The sequence below is a fragment of the Corythoichthys intestinalis genome, chromosome 19, assembly GCF_030265065.1.
Source record: "Corythoichthys intestinalis isolate RoL2023-P3 chromosome 19, ASM3026506v1, whole genome shotgun sequence".
NCBI classification, from domain to species: Eukaryota; Metazoa; Chordata; class Actinopteri; order Syngnathiformes; family Syngnathidae; genus Corythoichthys; species Corythoichthys intestinalis.
The window spans coordinates 16466564-16483567 of NC_080413.1; the positions used below are offsets into that span (position 1 = coordinate 16466564).

General features: G+C 37.9%; 1 protein-coding gene across 3 annotated transcripts in view; it reads right to left on the reverse strand.

Moving 5' to 3' along the window:
- Positions 1-7499: 7499 nt before the first annotated feature.
- The window catches only part of fndc1 (fibronectin type III domain containing 1), a 57494-nt gene continuing 47989 nt past the window's right edge, over positions 7500-17004 (reverse strand). For 2 of the 3 annotated variants that reach the window (XM_057822064.1, XM_057822063.1), the window contains 4 exons: positions 16846-16875; positions 14139-14300; positions 13667-13789; positions 7500-10456 (listed from right to left, as the gene is read on the reverse strand). In XM_057822064.1, coding sequence (XP_057678047.1) covers positions 10341-10456; positions 13667-13789; positions 14139-14300; positions 16846-16875 — 431 coding nt within the window. In that variant the 3' untranslated portion in view covers positions 7500-10340. The remainder of the gene's footprint in view (positions 10457-13666; positions 13790-14138; positions 14301-16845; positions 16876-17004) is intronic. The other variant, XM_057822065.1, reaches the window with a different exon arrangement.

Consider the following 17004-nt stretch of genomic DNA (forward strand, 5'->3'; position numbering starts at 1 on the left):
GATAATTTCACGAACAAAAGTACAATCATGATTGACGGATGTTGTTTTTAAAATAAACAAAATTAGTAGTAGTCGATAAACCTGTCAGTCTTACATCCATTGATTGCGTTACGTATACAGGAAAAGCAACTTTAAAACATTTTTTAGATGAAGCCATATCTGTTTGTAGTTTCTGCAGCTACAACTTGAATTTCAAAGTATTTAGCGATGTGGACCGCAGTATCTGCCACATTTTATCAGCCGTGAGATTTAGCTGACATGCTTCGAGACCCTCAATTGACTCTTCCGTGCGAACTTCGGGTCCGCGACGCATACGCCATTCTTTCAACATCTATACGACTACCTCATCCAGATTGGTTGGATCTCTCATCCAGATACAACCCACTTTACTTTCATTCATACCCAGCTTTCGTCCAAAACGTTGTCAAATTTGACCGATATTCCTTGCAATCACACTTGTGGGACCGTACAGCTTGTCTGAAGAGGACTAGAAAGAGGGGAAAAATGTACAATATTGTTAAAAATAAGACTCGAATATAACATTTTCAGGATTTTATTGAAGTTGAACTGTTGACTAACTTTTACGCCAAACCCCAAAATCCAATAGATAAACTTTATACCTTTCATTCATTCGTCTTCCATGCCGCTTATCCTCTCGAGGATCTTGGGGTTGTTGGAGGGTACACCTTGATTTGGTTGCTAAGTATTCGCAGAGCACAACGAGACATACAACGGTTTACGCATGCACTCATACCCAAGGACAATTTGAAATATTTGATCGGGCTTCCGTGCATGTTTTTGGATTGTGGGAGGAAAACAGAGCACCTGGAGAAAACACTGAAAGGCCTGGATTGAATCATTGTTCTTGAAACTGTAAGACCGACATGCTATTCACTCTGTAACCGTGCCGTCGACGTCAATCACTTTAATTGAAGAATATAAGTTAACAAAAAATGTTCTGACTATTGACCACGAATAAAATTACACACACATTGTGGAAAACATGTACACGTTATAATCATTGCAATTTGATAGCTGACTGAACACACACACACACGCACGCACAAAAGTAAGAGTACGCACATAAAGCGGCGAGCGTTTAGCCCATCAGATCAGTGCCAGAAAGGTAAAAACAGCAAATGTGATTGTTTCATCAAAGACTTACGATATAGACCCTAACAAAATTAGGCACTGGTGGGTGAAGCTGTAGCAATTCCTTCCAACCCGAGTCAGAGTCTTTACCGGTTAAAACTTTTCACAGGATGTAGCAGGGTTGACTTAATCGTCTGGTAGCAGGAATAGGCATGAGGAAGGGAACTAAGCCGCGCTGTTTCTCTCAGTTTTTAATTTTTAGGCAGCATTTGTTCCAGCAAAAACAAAATAATGCGAATAACGATCAGTACCGTTGTAAAAAGGTGTTGTAAATTGTTCAGCAAACTGTTAAAAAAAAAAAAATCCTCCTAGTGTAAGCCTTCATGTAAGATGCACGGTATCTATAAAATATAAGCAAATCTAGATATTTAGCTAGTTGTTGGGGGATGTATGACTGACCTAAGGGTTTGAGTACCTGACCACCCAGTGGGGGTCAACATGGCGGCAGACAACAAAAGAGTGTCTTCTTTCTGAATAATTAGTCGGCTTGTGTGATGTGTTTGGTTTGAGGAGGCTCAAGCTGGGCTGCTGCCCCAGCAAAGTGCGCGCGCTAAACTGAGCCAGGTTAATTGTCCATGGGAACGTATCACCTGGTGGGAATGCGAATCAAAGACAACAGGAAAACATGAACATTTTCACAATGTAAACGTGTAGATAGCTAAATGAATGGGTTAAACGGTACTTTTAAGCAGCTTTTGCAAGCGCGCCATCTCAACGTCTTTGTCGAACAAGTCGCCAAAACTGTTGTCGTCGCGAAGAAACCTCTTGATGTAGGCTATTGCCTGATGGTGGCGCTGCGACGCCTACGCCCGAGTCGGTTCCACCGTCTCCGCCTTGAGTATTTTTGTTTTAAAACCTACCGAAGACGGAATAAGTGTTGCAACACCGTTATAGTATTTGTATCTCCTCGGCATTGCAGTCTTACTCGCAAAAAGTCCACAACGTAATATAACAAAGCATCATATTCTGACAAAACATGGGACAGTAGAGAAATGTCGGCCAATGTAGGTGGTCTGTACGTTGTAGGGCAAAGATGGCTTAGATGCAATCAAACGCAAGCAAAGAAAAAAAAGTGGTAGGGGGGAAAAAAATAAATAAATAAAAAAAAGACATTTAAAATGAGCACTGCCTATGTTTAAAATCTCCATGGCCATGGGATTGTGAAACATGCTTCCTTTGTCCGCATATGTTCTAAAGTCAGACGTGCAATATTTGGGCTATAATTTGACTTAGACATTATCACAGAAAAGCTGCTACTGTATAATATACATATTTTCAGGTCATTCTCTTTAAATGATCACCATTCAAAAAAGTAAATACAAGCACTGGGACTGAAATTCTTTTACATAGTGCGAATGTGACTTGGTTGTGTTTTATTGTCGTAATTCATGTTTTTTATGACATATTAAAAACATCTGCAATTACTCCAATTAAAAAACAAAAGCTTTTGTAGGAAAAAAGTATATCTTCTGTGTCTTCAATAACCTAGCTTTTGGATGTCTTAAAAGAAAAAAAAAATCCATGTTGATGAAGGTACTTCAGGATGTCTTTAAGTATTTATCATTCAAGTAACTGTAAAGTTTACCTACTTATTGTGGTTATGCAAAAAAAAGTAATTCATAAATTGCGTTACGAAAACAGTTAGAGCCTGGCGTCTGAGACTACAGCTGAAGTTTTTAAAAAGACAAATTTAAACTGCTAACTGAAAAGACTAATTTAAACTGCTAAATGATGTGGATGTATTAAAAATACATACAGTATATCAAAACAAAATAAACAGAGGTTTTGAGGTAGAAGAAAAACAATGACAATCTTTAAGTCTTCAGCAAGCTATGTAATGGGTAAAAATCAGAGGCCTTACTAGCATACGGAATACCCTTGCCTGTCCCCTTGTTTAAATTAACACTTCAAATGTTGTAACTAGTTGGGGGGTGTTTCGCGGGTCCTAACGGTGGGGGGTGATGGTGCCGTGTGTGTTAAATGAATAGTTTTAAGGCTAAAGTATTTTCAAATTATTTTGTGTAAATCCTATCAGTGAGAAACACGACTCATCATCAAACTGCGCATACGTATGCTCATTAACAAAGCTGGTATGTAACTACCTTACTCTTATTTGAATAGAACTTAGTAAACATAATGTTTTAATTAACTTGGATTGGCTCTGGTATGAGCTAAGTGTATGGAAGTAGTGCTAGCTTTTAGAATAGGAAAGGACAGAAGGTTGAAGATGGTCTGACAAATTCCCTCATCGTTGTTCAGAAACTTACAGTATGCTTTTCGAGGTACCGTATTTGTTGCTTGTTGCACTTTTCAAGTGAAAACGTTTGCCTTGCGTAAGAGCGCATATTATGCACTTACAAACCGATTTTGTTTTCCAAGAGAAGGTATACCAACTGTATAAGATGTGGAATCATTTCTTAGGATGTGGAATGGATGAATATATGCACAAAACAAATGCGTACTGCACTTAAGTAATGTTCATGAAATCCTTTGAAATAACAATAGTATCATTGCAGATATTTTTAAATATATAATTGTCTTGGGCTCTGAAGCCTTCCTGTATTCTATGTTAATTTGCTTGCTTGGCCCTACCTTTGCCTTCCCCCTGTCCCCTTGTCGAAATTAACACTCCAAATGTTTTATCTAGTTGCACGTGTTTGTGGATCGGTATTTGATCTGAACTTACTCATATTGCTGACTAAACTCTTTAAAAACTTACAAACTACAAAATTATTACGTTATCATAAATTATCGTACATTTTTTAATTATACATAGTTTGGGGACAATGCGTTTTGAAGTCTGTAGTGAATCCTACGAAATTCCCCCAGATATACTAATGTTAACAGAGTCAGTTTGTAACACCTCAGATGGAGTATTCTTTTACATTCAATATTTTATGTTTTACTTTTCATGCTCTACACGTTATATCTTTCATATCAAAGATGTTTCTATTTACTGATTGAAGAATTAGAACACTCTATACGCTATTTTAAAACATTTCATATTTATTTGAATCAGATATACTACATTCTGTTAAGCACGAATGTAATAGAACTTAGTAAACATAATGTTTTAATTAACTTGGATTGGCTCTGGTATGAGTTAAGTGTATGAAAGTAGTGGTAGCTTTTGGAATAGGAAAGGACAGAAGGTTAAAGATGGTCTGACAAATTCCCTCATCGTTGTTCAGAAACTTACAGTATGCTTTTCGAGGTACCGTATTTGTTGCTTGTTGCACTTTTCAAGTGAAAACGTTTGCCTTGCGTAAGAGCACATATTATGCACTTACAAACCGATTTTGTTTTCCAAGAGAAGGTATACCAACTGTATAAGATGTGGAATCATTTCTTAGGATGTGGAATGGGTGAATATATGCACAAAACAAATGCGTACTGCACTTAAGTAATGTTCATGAAATCCTTTGAAATAACAATAGTATCATTGCAGATATTTTTAAATATATAATTGTCTTGGGCTCTGAAGCCTTCCAGTATTCTATGTTAATTTGCTTGCTTGGCCCTACCTTTGCCTTCCCCCTGCCCCCTTGTTAAAATTAACACCTCAAATGTTTTATCTAGTTGCACGTGTTTGTGGATCGGTATTTGATCTGAACTTACTTATACTGCTGACTAAACTCTTTAAAAACTTACAAACTAAGAAATTATTACGTTATCATAAATTATCGTACATTTTTTTATTATACATAGTTTGGGGACAATGCGTTTTGAAGTCTGTAGTGAATCCTACGAAATTCCTCCAGATATACTAATGTTAACAGAGTCAGTTTGTAACACCTCGGATGGAGTATTCTTTTATATTCATTATTTCATGTTGTACTTTTCATGTTCTACACGTTATATCTTTCATATCAAAGATGTTTATACTTACTGATTGAAGAATTAGAACACGATAGACAGTATTTTAAAACATTTCATATTTATCTGAATCAGATATACTACATTCTGTTACACACGAATGTAAGCTTCTATGTAACGCAGTATTATCAGAGACGGTTAATAATACAGCTCAGCTGCTGTGTGTTTTTAAAATATCCAATGCATTATTTAATTTTTTATTTTTGCTACTGATTAGGGTCCCGCCTTAAGTTTGACTCTCTTGAACTATCACATTTGTAATGAAACTGCGCAATACAACAACCTGTTGTTTTTCCGTCATCTTGATATTAAGAATGTGTTCGTCATTTCTTAACTTATAGCCCTTACAGACACATTGACTTTTTAGAAACAGATCTACCGTGGCAGAAAAAACTCACATACGTTAATAGAGTGGCTATGTCTGCAGTTATTCAAACATTAAATCTACTTTACGGTCAAACATTCAGGTTTGGAAATTGTATCACGTTTCAGGGGCATGGCGTTCATGTTTACAGAGGCAGGGTTTCTGGTCTATGTCATCAGCTTTTCACGCCCACCACAATGCGACATAGGCCGACTCAAAAATGGGGGGCGGAGATTCGCAATGTGTATTGAAACATGTGTCAAATCAGTCTCCCGCGGCAACGCAAGGAAGATGCATCTTCTGAAGACTCTCCAAAAACTGCAACATTGTTGGTAGGTCGCTATTTAACTCTTATTTGGATGCTTTTCATTAAATAGAGCATGCTAACTATCAAAAACTCTTGTAAGATAAATAAATAAAGTAGGGTGAAGTTGTACCCAAAAAAAAAAAAAGTATACATAAAGCATGCTAACTATCAAATGCTCTTGTGAAAATAAATCAAACCTAGGTGATGTTGTACCAAAAAAAAACAGTATCAGCAGCGTTGAAATGTTCAAGCAAACTTGACAGACGTTGTGCTTTAGAGTAGATGAGGTGACGCTGTTTGGGAAAAGATCAAAAACACTGTTGAGTTAGAAAAATCTAGAAAAGGCACTCATGTAAGACTTTTAAAACGTATAGCTCAACAAAACCGTCAAAGTCTGGAAATTTGGTCCACAGCCGGGGAGGAAAGATGCTTCGCAGCGCGCTCTTAAGGTAGGCTAACCAGAAATGACTTTTTAACATTGCATGGCTAAACTAACCTAATCGCTGGGACCACCCCACGCCGATCACGTGGTCCTACATAGGTGGGGCTGTCTGGACATGTCTCAACTATTCTTCTCATCAAAGACGCCCCACAACACCTGCATGGCGGACCCCCCGCCGAACGCAGACGCAGTGTCTCACCACGAACACACAGCCCGCTTCCTCCTAAACCCCTCGCCACGTTGGGAGACCCCAAATAACAAAAGACTACCAGACACCCTGGCGCCTCAGCTCCACAGGTTTCCTCTCACACCTACACACGAACCAGACTTCAGAGACACCCAATAACCATAGTTCTTTAACAGGTGTCAAAAGGAACACCTAACAATACCATATTTTTGACTGTTGCACAAAAGGGGCGTTGCTTACGTCATCCATCAAAGGTCATTTGCATAAATTTGACAGGTGCTGGCCAATTATCTTTTTTTGTATTGACATGACACATTCCCCATTCACTGCGTCACGCCTTCCCGAAAGGGGCCGTCCAACACTCCACTTCATTTATCAGTCGGTCACATGCAACAATCTAACGCCGGATTTAGGTTGACAAAGTACGAAAGCTGTCCTGCATACAAACAGGAAGGATTGTTTCAGGAGTGATTTGTTCGAGGAATCAAGGTAATTATTCTATTTTTCGTACCATGCATTCATTTTGAAATGTTGTGAAAAAAATCAATGGGAGAAATTAGCCGCTACAGCATTGGCATTATACTTCGCAATATTTAGTTAAAATAAATGCCAATTTTGCGTTTTTTTTTTTTTGCTTTTAAACAAGAATTGGGACTCCTTTACGTCCATATCTATTTAAAAAATTCAGTGATTTAAGCATTTATTCGCAACAACTTTCAACAGAAAAAGCTCTTTCTTTACATATGGCGGCCACCAATTTTCTTACTGACTAGCCTCACAGTTCGCAATATTTACGTATAATAAATGCTACCGGCACGTTTTTTTTTGTTTGATTTTAACCAAGAGTCCAGACTCTTTTACACAGGGGTGAAAGTGGCTAGAATTTCTTGCTTAAACTCCCCGACGTGAAGGTCGCCACGGAGCCAGAAATTGTATTTATTTATTTATTTATTTTTTGGGGGGGTCAAACCTCTTAAACTACTGAAATGCAAAGAAAACTGTTTTAGCATATAACACATACAAAAACTGATTTGCATTCAAAATTGTATTTTTTCAATGATTTGCAAAATAAAAGTTAACAAAAACAGCAATAATCCCAACCTCCATCTCCTAATTTTCATTTTCCCTCATTTCCTCACATACTAAATGCCAGATCTCAATTTTAACTACTTAAGAACATAGGATATATATTAAAATTGAAGTTAATGTAAACATTTACTTTTTTTTTTTTAATAATAATAACAACAAAGATATAAGTAACATACATTCAGAAAAATAAGTACAAAAGACTTATATTATGCAGAGTGAAATGGAATATATTTTGAAGTTCGCGCAAACATTGACTTTTTTAAATCATAAGGAAATGATTAAGTAGCCTAACATAAATGAACAAATATAAGTCCAAAGTGCACATTGACAGCTAAGATGTTCTGAACCTCCCTATCAGAGTAAATAAAACTAAATATGATAAATAAGCCTCCTCATCTCTTTCGTTGCTCTTAAAGATTTGATCCATTTTATGTTGCATTGCCCTTTTTGTCGCATCAATTCAACAAGTTTCTTTTTTTCTGGGGTGTCACAGAAAACATGCACATTTGAACCAATCAGAGCTAACCATCTCTGCTGATCACATGTCAGTATGTCAGCCAATTGAACGGATAAATGAGTCCAGGCGTTTTGCTTTGCTGCGTGCATTCGCAAATTGACGTGACTCATCATCGTCAGACTCGGATAACTGCAGGAGCTGGGGAAAACCTCCATGCCGTCCGTGGAATAAAATCAATAATAAATATTGGTGGAAACAGATTATACGGTACATAAGCACTTTATTATGCTTGTTGTTAACACTTGTGTATGTAAATCTGATGTTGGTAGATTGTTTTCTTCTCTGAGTTGAAATGCATGTGTGGCAGCTTAGCATGTTTTTTTTTTTTTTTTTTTTTTTACATCGCAATTTGACAGTTGCTGTCATATTTTCGGAATCAAAGCACCGTGTACCGGAACAGTATTCCGGCCCTGAATCTTATACCGGAACTGCGTTCCTGACCGTCCTGGCCCACTTTCACCCCTGCTTTTACATCCATATCTATAAAGAATTTAGGGATTTAAGCATTTATTCACAAGAATTTTCAACGGAAAAAAACTCTTTCTTTGCATATGGCGGCCGCTAATATCCTTACTGACTAGCCTCACAGTTCGCAATATTTACGTAAAATAAATGCTACCTGCACGTTTTTTTTGCTTTTAACAAAGAGTCGAGACTGTTTTATGTCCATATATATAAAGAATTTAGGGATTTAAGCCTTTATTCACAAGAATTTTCAACGGAAAAAGCTCTATGTCTGTGTTTCCACTCGGTCAGCTTTGACGCCGATAGGCCCCCTATGATTCGGCCCCGCATCCCGTCAATACACTATGAAGTCTATGCTTATATATAAATGGAACTGTGTGTGTGTGTGGGGGGGGGGGGGGGGGTCGTATGTGTTTGTGTTTTTGTTCCCCATAGACTCCGAAATGGCTGGGCGGATTTTGACAAAATTTTACATAGTTGTACTTTGTTTCTGGGCGTGTTCTTAGATGGATTTGATCTCTGTAGGCCTACGTTCACTTCAGAAACTTGATTTGAAACTCAAAAAAATTGCATAGAAAATCCCCGATTTTGGGTAAAAGACGCATGTCTTGTGATTTCAATGTCGCAATTAGCTTTCAAACTTTACAATTTCATGTATAAAATTAAATGTGCTGTGATGATACGTTGTGGCTTTGACACAAGACACTGGATTTAAACTTTAAAAATGTGCAATTTTCGGAAATACTACTATGGGATTTATCTCAGCTCGATATTCATACTGTATTGACTTTTACCTATTACATGTTACACCCACAATGGTTCATTGGCAGTTGTGGCAACCATGACTGAGAGTGGTGGTTGCCGTTGTTATTTTCTGTGCTTTCTGTTTGATAAGGTTGCTGTCTCTTCTGATAGTGTGGTGAATGCGGCAAGTTTGAAACATAAAAACTGTTTCTCAATTTTCTCCATGTCACTTGCCACAATACTGTACACAGTGATGGAAAAGCAAATGCGCATTAACCCCTTTATGGTGTACTTTTACTTTTACTACATTACAGCTGCATCTCTAAGGAAAGCATTTTTTCATCTGACATTTGGTTGTATTGTGTTCATGTTACACAAACCCGAGCAACAATGAGCCATACTGCTAGTTCTAAAATAAATGGAATCACATTTATCATTAACAAGCTCAATTAAGTCTTGAATCTGGCACATCTCAAAACATCTCTAAAAGCTATCAACCACAGGTTGTACAAGGTAAATTTTAAAGATCAAATTCCCATCTGATTTATTGGGTTAAGGTTTTGTTTTCTTCACATCATCAAAACTGCGTTTTCTCACCTGCATCTGTGCTCAATATGTTGTTTTGGACATTCAGTATGGTTTTAACTGCTGCACTTGGATAAAGAATGTGTTATGACTCAACTCTCCCATTGGATTGATCAACTACTAAACCTTGATCAAGCTCTGATTGAGTAATAAAATATGTCACGGATGATGGGATAAATTGTGTTTTCTTTCTTTCTTTTTTTTTATATTATCACTATCCCTGTAAGTCTCCTGAACAGTTATGCGCTTTTTTAAATTCTTCACCTGCACACATTTTAAAATAGAAATTTAGTTCCAAGCTGATTGTAATGAATGCACGTTGATTAGATAAATAATTTTGTGCACGGACCCGTTGTCTGGGTGCTTGGTTGACAAGAATTTTACAAAGCAAGAACACACATGATTTTTCCCCCTCATATACAGACTGCTTTATGTAGAAAAAAACGTACACAGCATCGATACACTGGCTTGAATTAAAGCATTTTTTTCATTTCATGTGATTAAAGTGGTGTCTTTTAGTTGCAGCAAGCAAAAGTCTCTTGATTCTTTTCAGTCGTCAGGGCGAATGGTCGGTTGCCCTCGGTAGCTGTATCCCCCCCCTCCACCCCTGTGTTACCACTTGCCAGGGATGGGAACCCCGCATTCATACCATCCAACGAATGGATGGGACGTTCGTCTGCCAATTACTCCAAATGTGACAGGCTGTTGTCTGTATGCACGATAATATCCTAGAAAGGAAATGGAAAGTTAGTAGCACATCACTCAATGTGGTATATTTTTCCCAAAGCTAGATATTTATGCTAAGATTTTATTGTTTGTCAAATGATTTCCAGAGGGCGACAAATTTACTTGTGTAGGCTTTGTACAGGATATGTAACTGGAATTTTTTTTGATTAAATAGTTAACTTTCCACAATAAATGAACGGCAATTTTATTACCGTATTTTTCGGACTACAAGTCGCACCTGAGTATATGTTGCACCAGCCCAAAAATGTGCAATGACGAGGAAAAAATACATACAGTGGAGCAAATAAGTATTTAGTCAACCACCAATTGTGCAAGTTCTCCTACTTGAAAAGATTAGAGAGGCCTGTAATTGTCAACATGGGTAAACCTCAACCATGAGAGACAGAATGTGGAAAAAAACAAATAACAGAAAATCACATTGTTTGATTTTTAAAGAATTTATTTCCAAATTACAGTGGAAAATAAGTATTTGATCACCTACAAACAAGCAAGATTTCTGGCTGTCAAATAGGTCTTACTTCTAACGAGGTCCAAAGAGGCTCCACTCCTTACCTGTATTAATGGCACGTGTTTTAACTCATTATCTGTATAAAAGACACCTGTCCACAACCCCAGTCAGTCACACTCCAAACTCCGCTATGGCCAAGACCAAAGAGCTGTCGAAGGACATCAGAGACAAAATTGTAGACCTGTACCAGGCTAGGAAGACTGAATCTGCAATAGGTAAAACGCTTGGTGTAAAGAAATCAACTGTGGGAGCTATTATTAGAAAATGGAGGACATACAAGACCACTGATAATCCCCCTCGATCTGAGGCTCCATGCAAGATCTCACCCCGTGGCGTCAAAATAATAACAAGAACGGTGAGCAAAAATCCCAGAACCACACGGGGGAACCTAGTGAATGACCTACAGAGAGCTGGGACCACAGTAACAAAGGCTACTATCAGTAACACAATGTGCCGCCAGGGAATCAAATCCTGCACTGCAAGACATGTCCCCCTGATGAAGAAAGTACACGTCCAGGCCCGTCTGCGTTTCGTTAGAGAGCATTTGGATGATCCAGAAGAGGACTGGGAGATGTGTTATGGTCAGATGAAACCAAAATACAACTTTTTGGTAGAAACACAGGTTCTCGAGTTTGGAGGTGAAAGCATACTGAATTGCATCCGAAGAACACCATACCCACTGTGAAGCATGGGGGTGGAAACATCATGCTTTGGGGCTGTTTTTCTGCAAGGGGACCACGACGACTGATCTGTGTAAAGGAAAGAATGAATGGGGCCATGTATCGAGGGATTTTGAGTGAAAATCTCCTTCCATCAGCAAGGGCATTGAAGATAAGACGTGGCTGGGTCTTTCAGCATGACAATGATCCCAAACACACAGCCAGGGCAACAAAGGCGTGGCTTCGTAAGAAGCATTTCAAGGTCCCAGAGTGGCCTAGCCAGTCTCCAGATCTCAACCCCATAGAAAATCTGTGGAGGGAGTTGAAAATCCGTGTTGCCCAACGACAGCCCCAAAACATATCTGCTCTAGAGGAGATCTGCATGGAGGAATGGGCCAAAATACCAGCAACAGTGTGTGAAAAGCTTGTGAAGAGTTACAGAAAACGTTTGGCCTCCGTTATTGCCAACAAAGGGTACATAACAAAGTATTGAGATGAACTTTTGGCATTGACCAAATACTTATTTTCCACCATGATTTGCAAATAAATTATTTAAAAATCAAACAATGTGATTTTGTTTTTTTTTCCACATTCTGTCTCTCATGGTTGAGGTTTACCCATGTTGACAATTACAGGCCTCTCTAATATTTTCAAGTGGGAGAACTTGCACAATTAGTGGTTGACTAAATACTTATTTGCCCCACTGTATAAGTCGCACTGGAGTATAAATCGCATTTTGGGGGGAAATTTACGTGATAAAATCCAACACATAGAACAGATATTTCATCTTGAAATGCAATTTAAGAGAAAAATACTATAGAGAACAACATGCTGAATAAGTGTACAGTATGATAATGTTACATGATGCATGAACAACAAAACGCGAACGTGGCCGGTATGTTAACGTAAAATAGCTATTAAGAGTTATTCAGATAACTATAGCATAAAGAACATGCTAACAAGTTTACCAAACCATCAGTGTCACTCCAAAACACCAAAATAACATGTGAAATGATATAATAATGTGTTAATAATTTCACCCATATGTCGCTCCAGAGTATAAGTCGCACCCCCACCCAAACTACGAAAAAAACTGTGACTTATAGTCCAAAAAATACGGTAAATATTGTTTTGCCATCTGTATGTTAATAAGTTTTTTGATTGAACAACAACAACATTTAAATGTGGAATAGAATTAGCAAAGCAGCATGACAGTTTCTGACTTAAAAAAATGTCTTTAATCTCGTGTCAATGAGTAATTTTTCAAATGTATATTTAAAATAATCTCCAAAAAAATAATAATAATAATTTCTGATGTGTTGTATTTCATTCACAATTAGAGAGTATTTTCATTCATTTATGAGTTAGAATTTAAACAGGTTCTTAAACAATGAAAACATGCATGAATATTACATTTAGTTACATGAAGGAAACCTCAGTGAGTTATGTGTGTGGTGGGATCTGTAAATATGCTAATTTCCATTCATTTTTATGACAATAATAGTAATAATAATAATAGCAACAAATTTGAATTCTATGTGTGCTACAACTGTTATAAGAACAAGCACACGTGTGCTACTGCACACTAGAGGCTGAACGCTGTGCATGCATGCGCTCTACTAGCTAACTCGTAACCTACAGGCAAGATTACCCTACATCTGCAGTTAATTGATCATGCCTGACACAAAAAATTAAAAAATCAGGCTCCAAGGATCGATAGGTACTTGTCAATAGTACATGAATTCCAAATTTCAAGACGATCACGTCACGGATGACGGAAGAGTAGGACTTCAAAGTTAGTGTCCACAAGAACAAAAAAAGCTACTTGGGTGTCTGATGTCTATGAGTGGTTTTTTTTGCAATTACAGTGGCCTTAAGCAGCAGATATTGAACTTTATCCATCATGAAGTGCTGATGCATGAGTCAAACCTAAACATAATCAACAACTGTGAGGGGTGGATTTGAAACAAGAAACTCCATTAAAAAACAGCAACAACAGCTTCCAACTATGACTTCATGTTTACCTTGAGCTGAAGGCAGCGTAATAGAGAGATACGCGGGGCCAGTTCTGCCGTCCCTGTGCGAGTCCACAAACTGGCAATGATCTTCTCCTTGTCCCACTGTGTCTCCTATACTATAAAAGGGCTCTGTAGGGGAACAACAGCATTGTTTTCAATTGTCCTTATTATTCCAAATTATGCTCTGACTCCTTTACGTAAGTTAATTCCAAGGAACCTTGTTCCTTTATTTGCCAAGTCTGTTAAATTTCTGTTTACTATTCAAGACATGGGGCTAGGTCTTTACCATTACAACTAACATCTGTAATACATAAACGACAGCAAACGAGCATGTACGCAAAGGATTTACATTTGGCAGGAGTGACGTACCCAACTTGTTATCCATAAAGTTTGAATTGATTTGACTTAAATAGATTGCAGAGTACAGTACAGTATTTTGTTATCCACTACATATGTTGATTCGGAGTTTCAGACCCACCTCTGAGACCGTCTCCCATGAAGATCTTGTATCGTAAAGAGTTGCACAGAACCACGCCCACAAACTTCCTGTACCACGTCCGTTTGACGTATTGACTGCCTTTACAGGAGCTGTGGGCTGAGTTGTATCGGAAGGAGAAGGGGATCCATATTGGCTCCCCGCCTAGAACACAAGTTTTTACAAGATATTATATGATATGTGATCATGTTTCAATGCCATTGACAGAGGCTAGCAGCGATTAAACGATCGCTGCAAACTCTCCCAGTCCAAATGGATTGAACAACTATTACCATCAATGACAGCCAATGAGGTAAAGGGACAGAGCCAAAATGAGAGTACACGTTCCCTCGTTTTTCGCGGTTAATGGAGGACCCTCCGCGATAAGTGAAAAACTGTGATATATTGTGTGTTCAATGTATTATTCAGATTTAGCATTGGGAACATATATATATTAGATGATGTTTTTCACTTTTTTTTCCAAAAGCATAATCCCAAAAAACTTATGTACTGTAATTTTCATACTATAAGCTGTTACTTTTTTTCCCTCATTTTGAATTCTGCGGTTTATAGTCCAGTGCGGCTTGTTTGTTGATTTACTAGATTAATAAGTAACACTTCATTTGACAGCAGCGTCATAAGACTGCCATAAGACCGTCATAATTATGACATGTCACTATCATGGGCATTAATGAATGCTTATGACCGATGTAATGAAGTGCCATCCGGCAAATTACGTCAGTAATTCCATTTATGTCCAGCTCGGATCTATTACATCCATTCAAAAGAGATAATTTGCCAGATGACACAAAATGACATCTGCCATAAGCACTCATTAATGCTCATGGCAGTGTCATGTCAAAATTATGATGGTCTTATGGCAGTATTATGGCGTTACTGTCGTATAAAGTGTCTCCAAAAAGGTCCAGGCTTCAACTGGGACCGTGTGCTTTGGTCAGATGAGACCAAGATTGAGCTTTTTGGAACCAAACACTCTAAGTGGGTCTGGCGTGCCACGAAATATGCGCATGCTGAAAAGCACCTCATACCCACTGTGAAGTATGGGGGTGGGTCAGTGATGCTGTGGGGCTGTTTCGCTTCCAAAGGCACTGGGAACCTTGTTAGGGTGCATGGCATCATGAATGCTTTGAAATACCAGGACATTTTAAATTAAATCTGTTGCCCTCTGCCCGAAAGCTGAAGATGGGTCGTCACTGGATGTTTCAGCAAGACAATGACCCTAAACATATGGCCAAATCTACACAGAAATGGTTCACCAGACACAAAATCAAGCTCCTCCCATGGCCATCTCAGTCCCCAGACCTTGTTTTGTTGGCAAAAGGGGGTTGTACAAAGTATTAACACCAGGGGTGCTAATAATTGTGACACACAATCTTTGATGTCAAATAATTATTTCTTTATGTGGGATTTTTTCCCCCCCACTGAATAAATGCACTTGTATTAAAGGTTGGATTTTTCCCTTTTTTCCATTAAGGTCCCATATTATTTGAATTTTTTAAAAAAATTATTAGAAGCTAAAAAACAAATCTTAACCAGGGGTGCCAATAATTATGGAGGGCACTGTATTTTGATTGGGAATGCCAGTTCTCTTTGCATGGAGTGCTTTTCTTTTTGTGAAAATCATTCTCTTGAGAGATAGGAATATTATATATTATTAAATGGTATACAGTATGTTCTGCGTTGTGTTCAATTGAGCATGTTAAGAAAAAGATCGCCTCCTGTTATTCTTCCCCACGACGTTCGCCACAATACTTATATTTGTTGTGAAAGAGTTGTCAAAGCTTTAGCCAATAAAAGGCGCGGTCCAATTAACGCCTGTGTCCACTCGCATTTCTCTGCCTTTTCGCTCTCAATGTGCTAAAACGGTGTCATTGTAAATTGTTAGGCAACGCATGAACGGGTCATTCGGTGCATGCGTTAATTGCGTCAAATATTTTATCGTGATTAATTTTTAAAAAATTACCGCCCATTAACACGATACATTTGACAGCACTAATATATTCGTATAGTTACACGTATATATACGTATATATATTTTAATAAATGGTTTTTAAGCACTTCAAATGTAATTATTATGATAAGTTTTTTAACATGCTAATGTCCAACAGAATTATTTTTAAACAAGAATGAAGTAGAAAAATGCTTGTCTTTATTAAATGCTTCATTAAGTGAGTCCACTCCAAGCCGCTTCAGCTGCTCACTTACACACATTGAGTTGCCACAACAACTGTTTAACAAGCTAAACGATGATAGACACATGCAGCGCTTTGAAGTTTCGGCTTACAAGCATCTATGGCAAGATCAAACTTTAACGTCTGTCAATCATCGTTAATCGTTAATCATCGTTAATAAGCAACTCCAGTGCACTGCCTGAACATGAAAAGCAGCAGGAGGGAGAGTGAGACTACATGATCGGATCAGGACAGCTTGTCTGTGTTTATTTATGTTTTTGATTGGAAAAAAAATCCGCTATGGTCTGAGGGCGCGAAGTTTGAAGCGCAAAGTAGCGAGGGGTCACTGTATATCAACAACACCTTGAAGGTTGTTAATGAATCATTCTTGTACTTATGAGCCACTATTGTCAATAACTCAATTTGGATTTTGGGCTTTATGACTTTAAGACAATTTCTTTACAAATTCTCAGAAAAGTTTCAATAGGACACGCGTTAAAGTACTGTTATAGACTTACCAGGCGGTCTTTCAATGAGAAGGGGATCATCTAAAAGAAAGAAAATGGAGGACAGACTGTTCAGTTTAATGTTTTCACCTGATAGATAAGCACATCTGGTCACGTCCCTTCCTTGAGGATAGATGATTTTTTTTTATTTGTAGCAAAATAAATAACCAC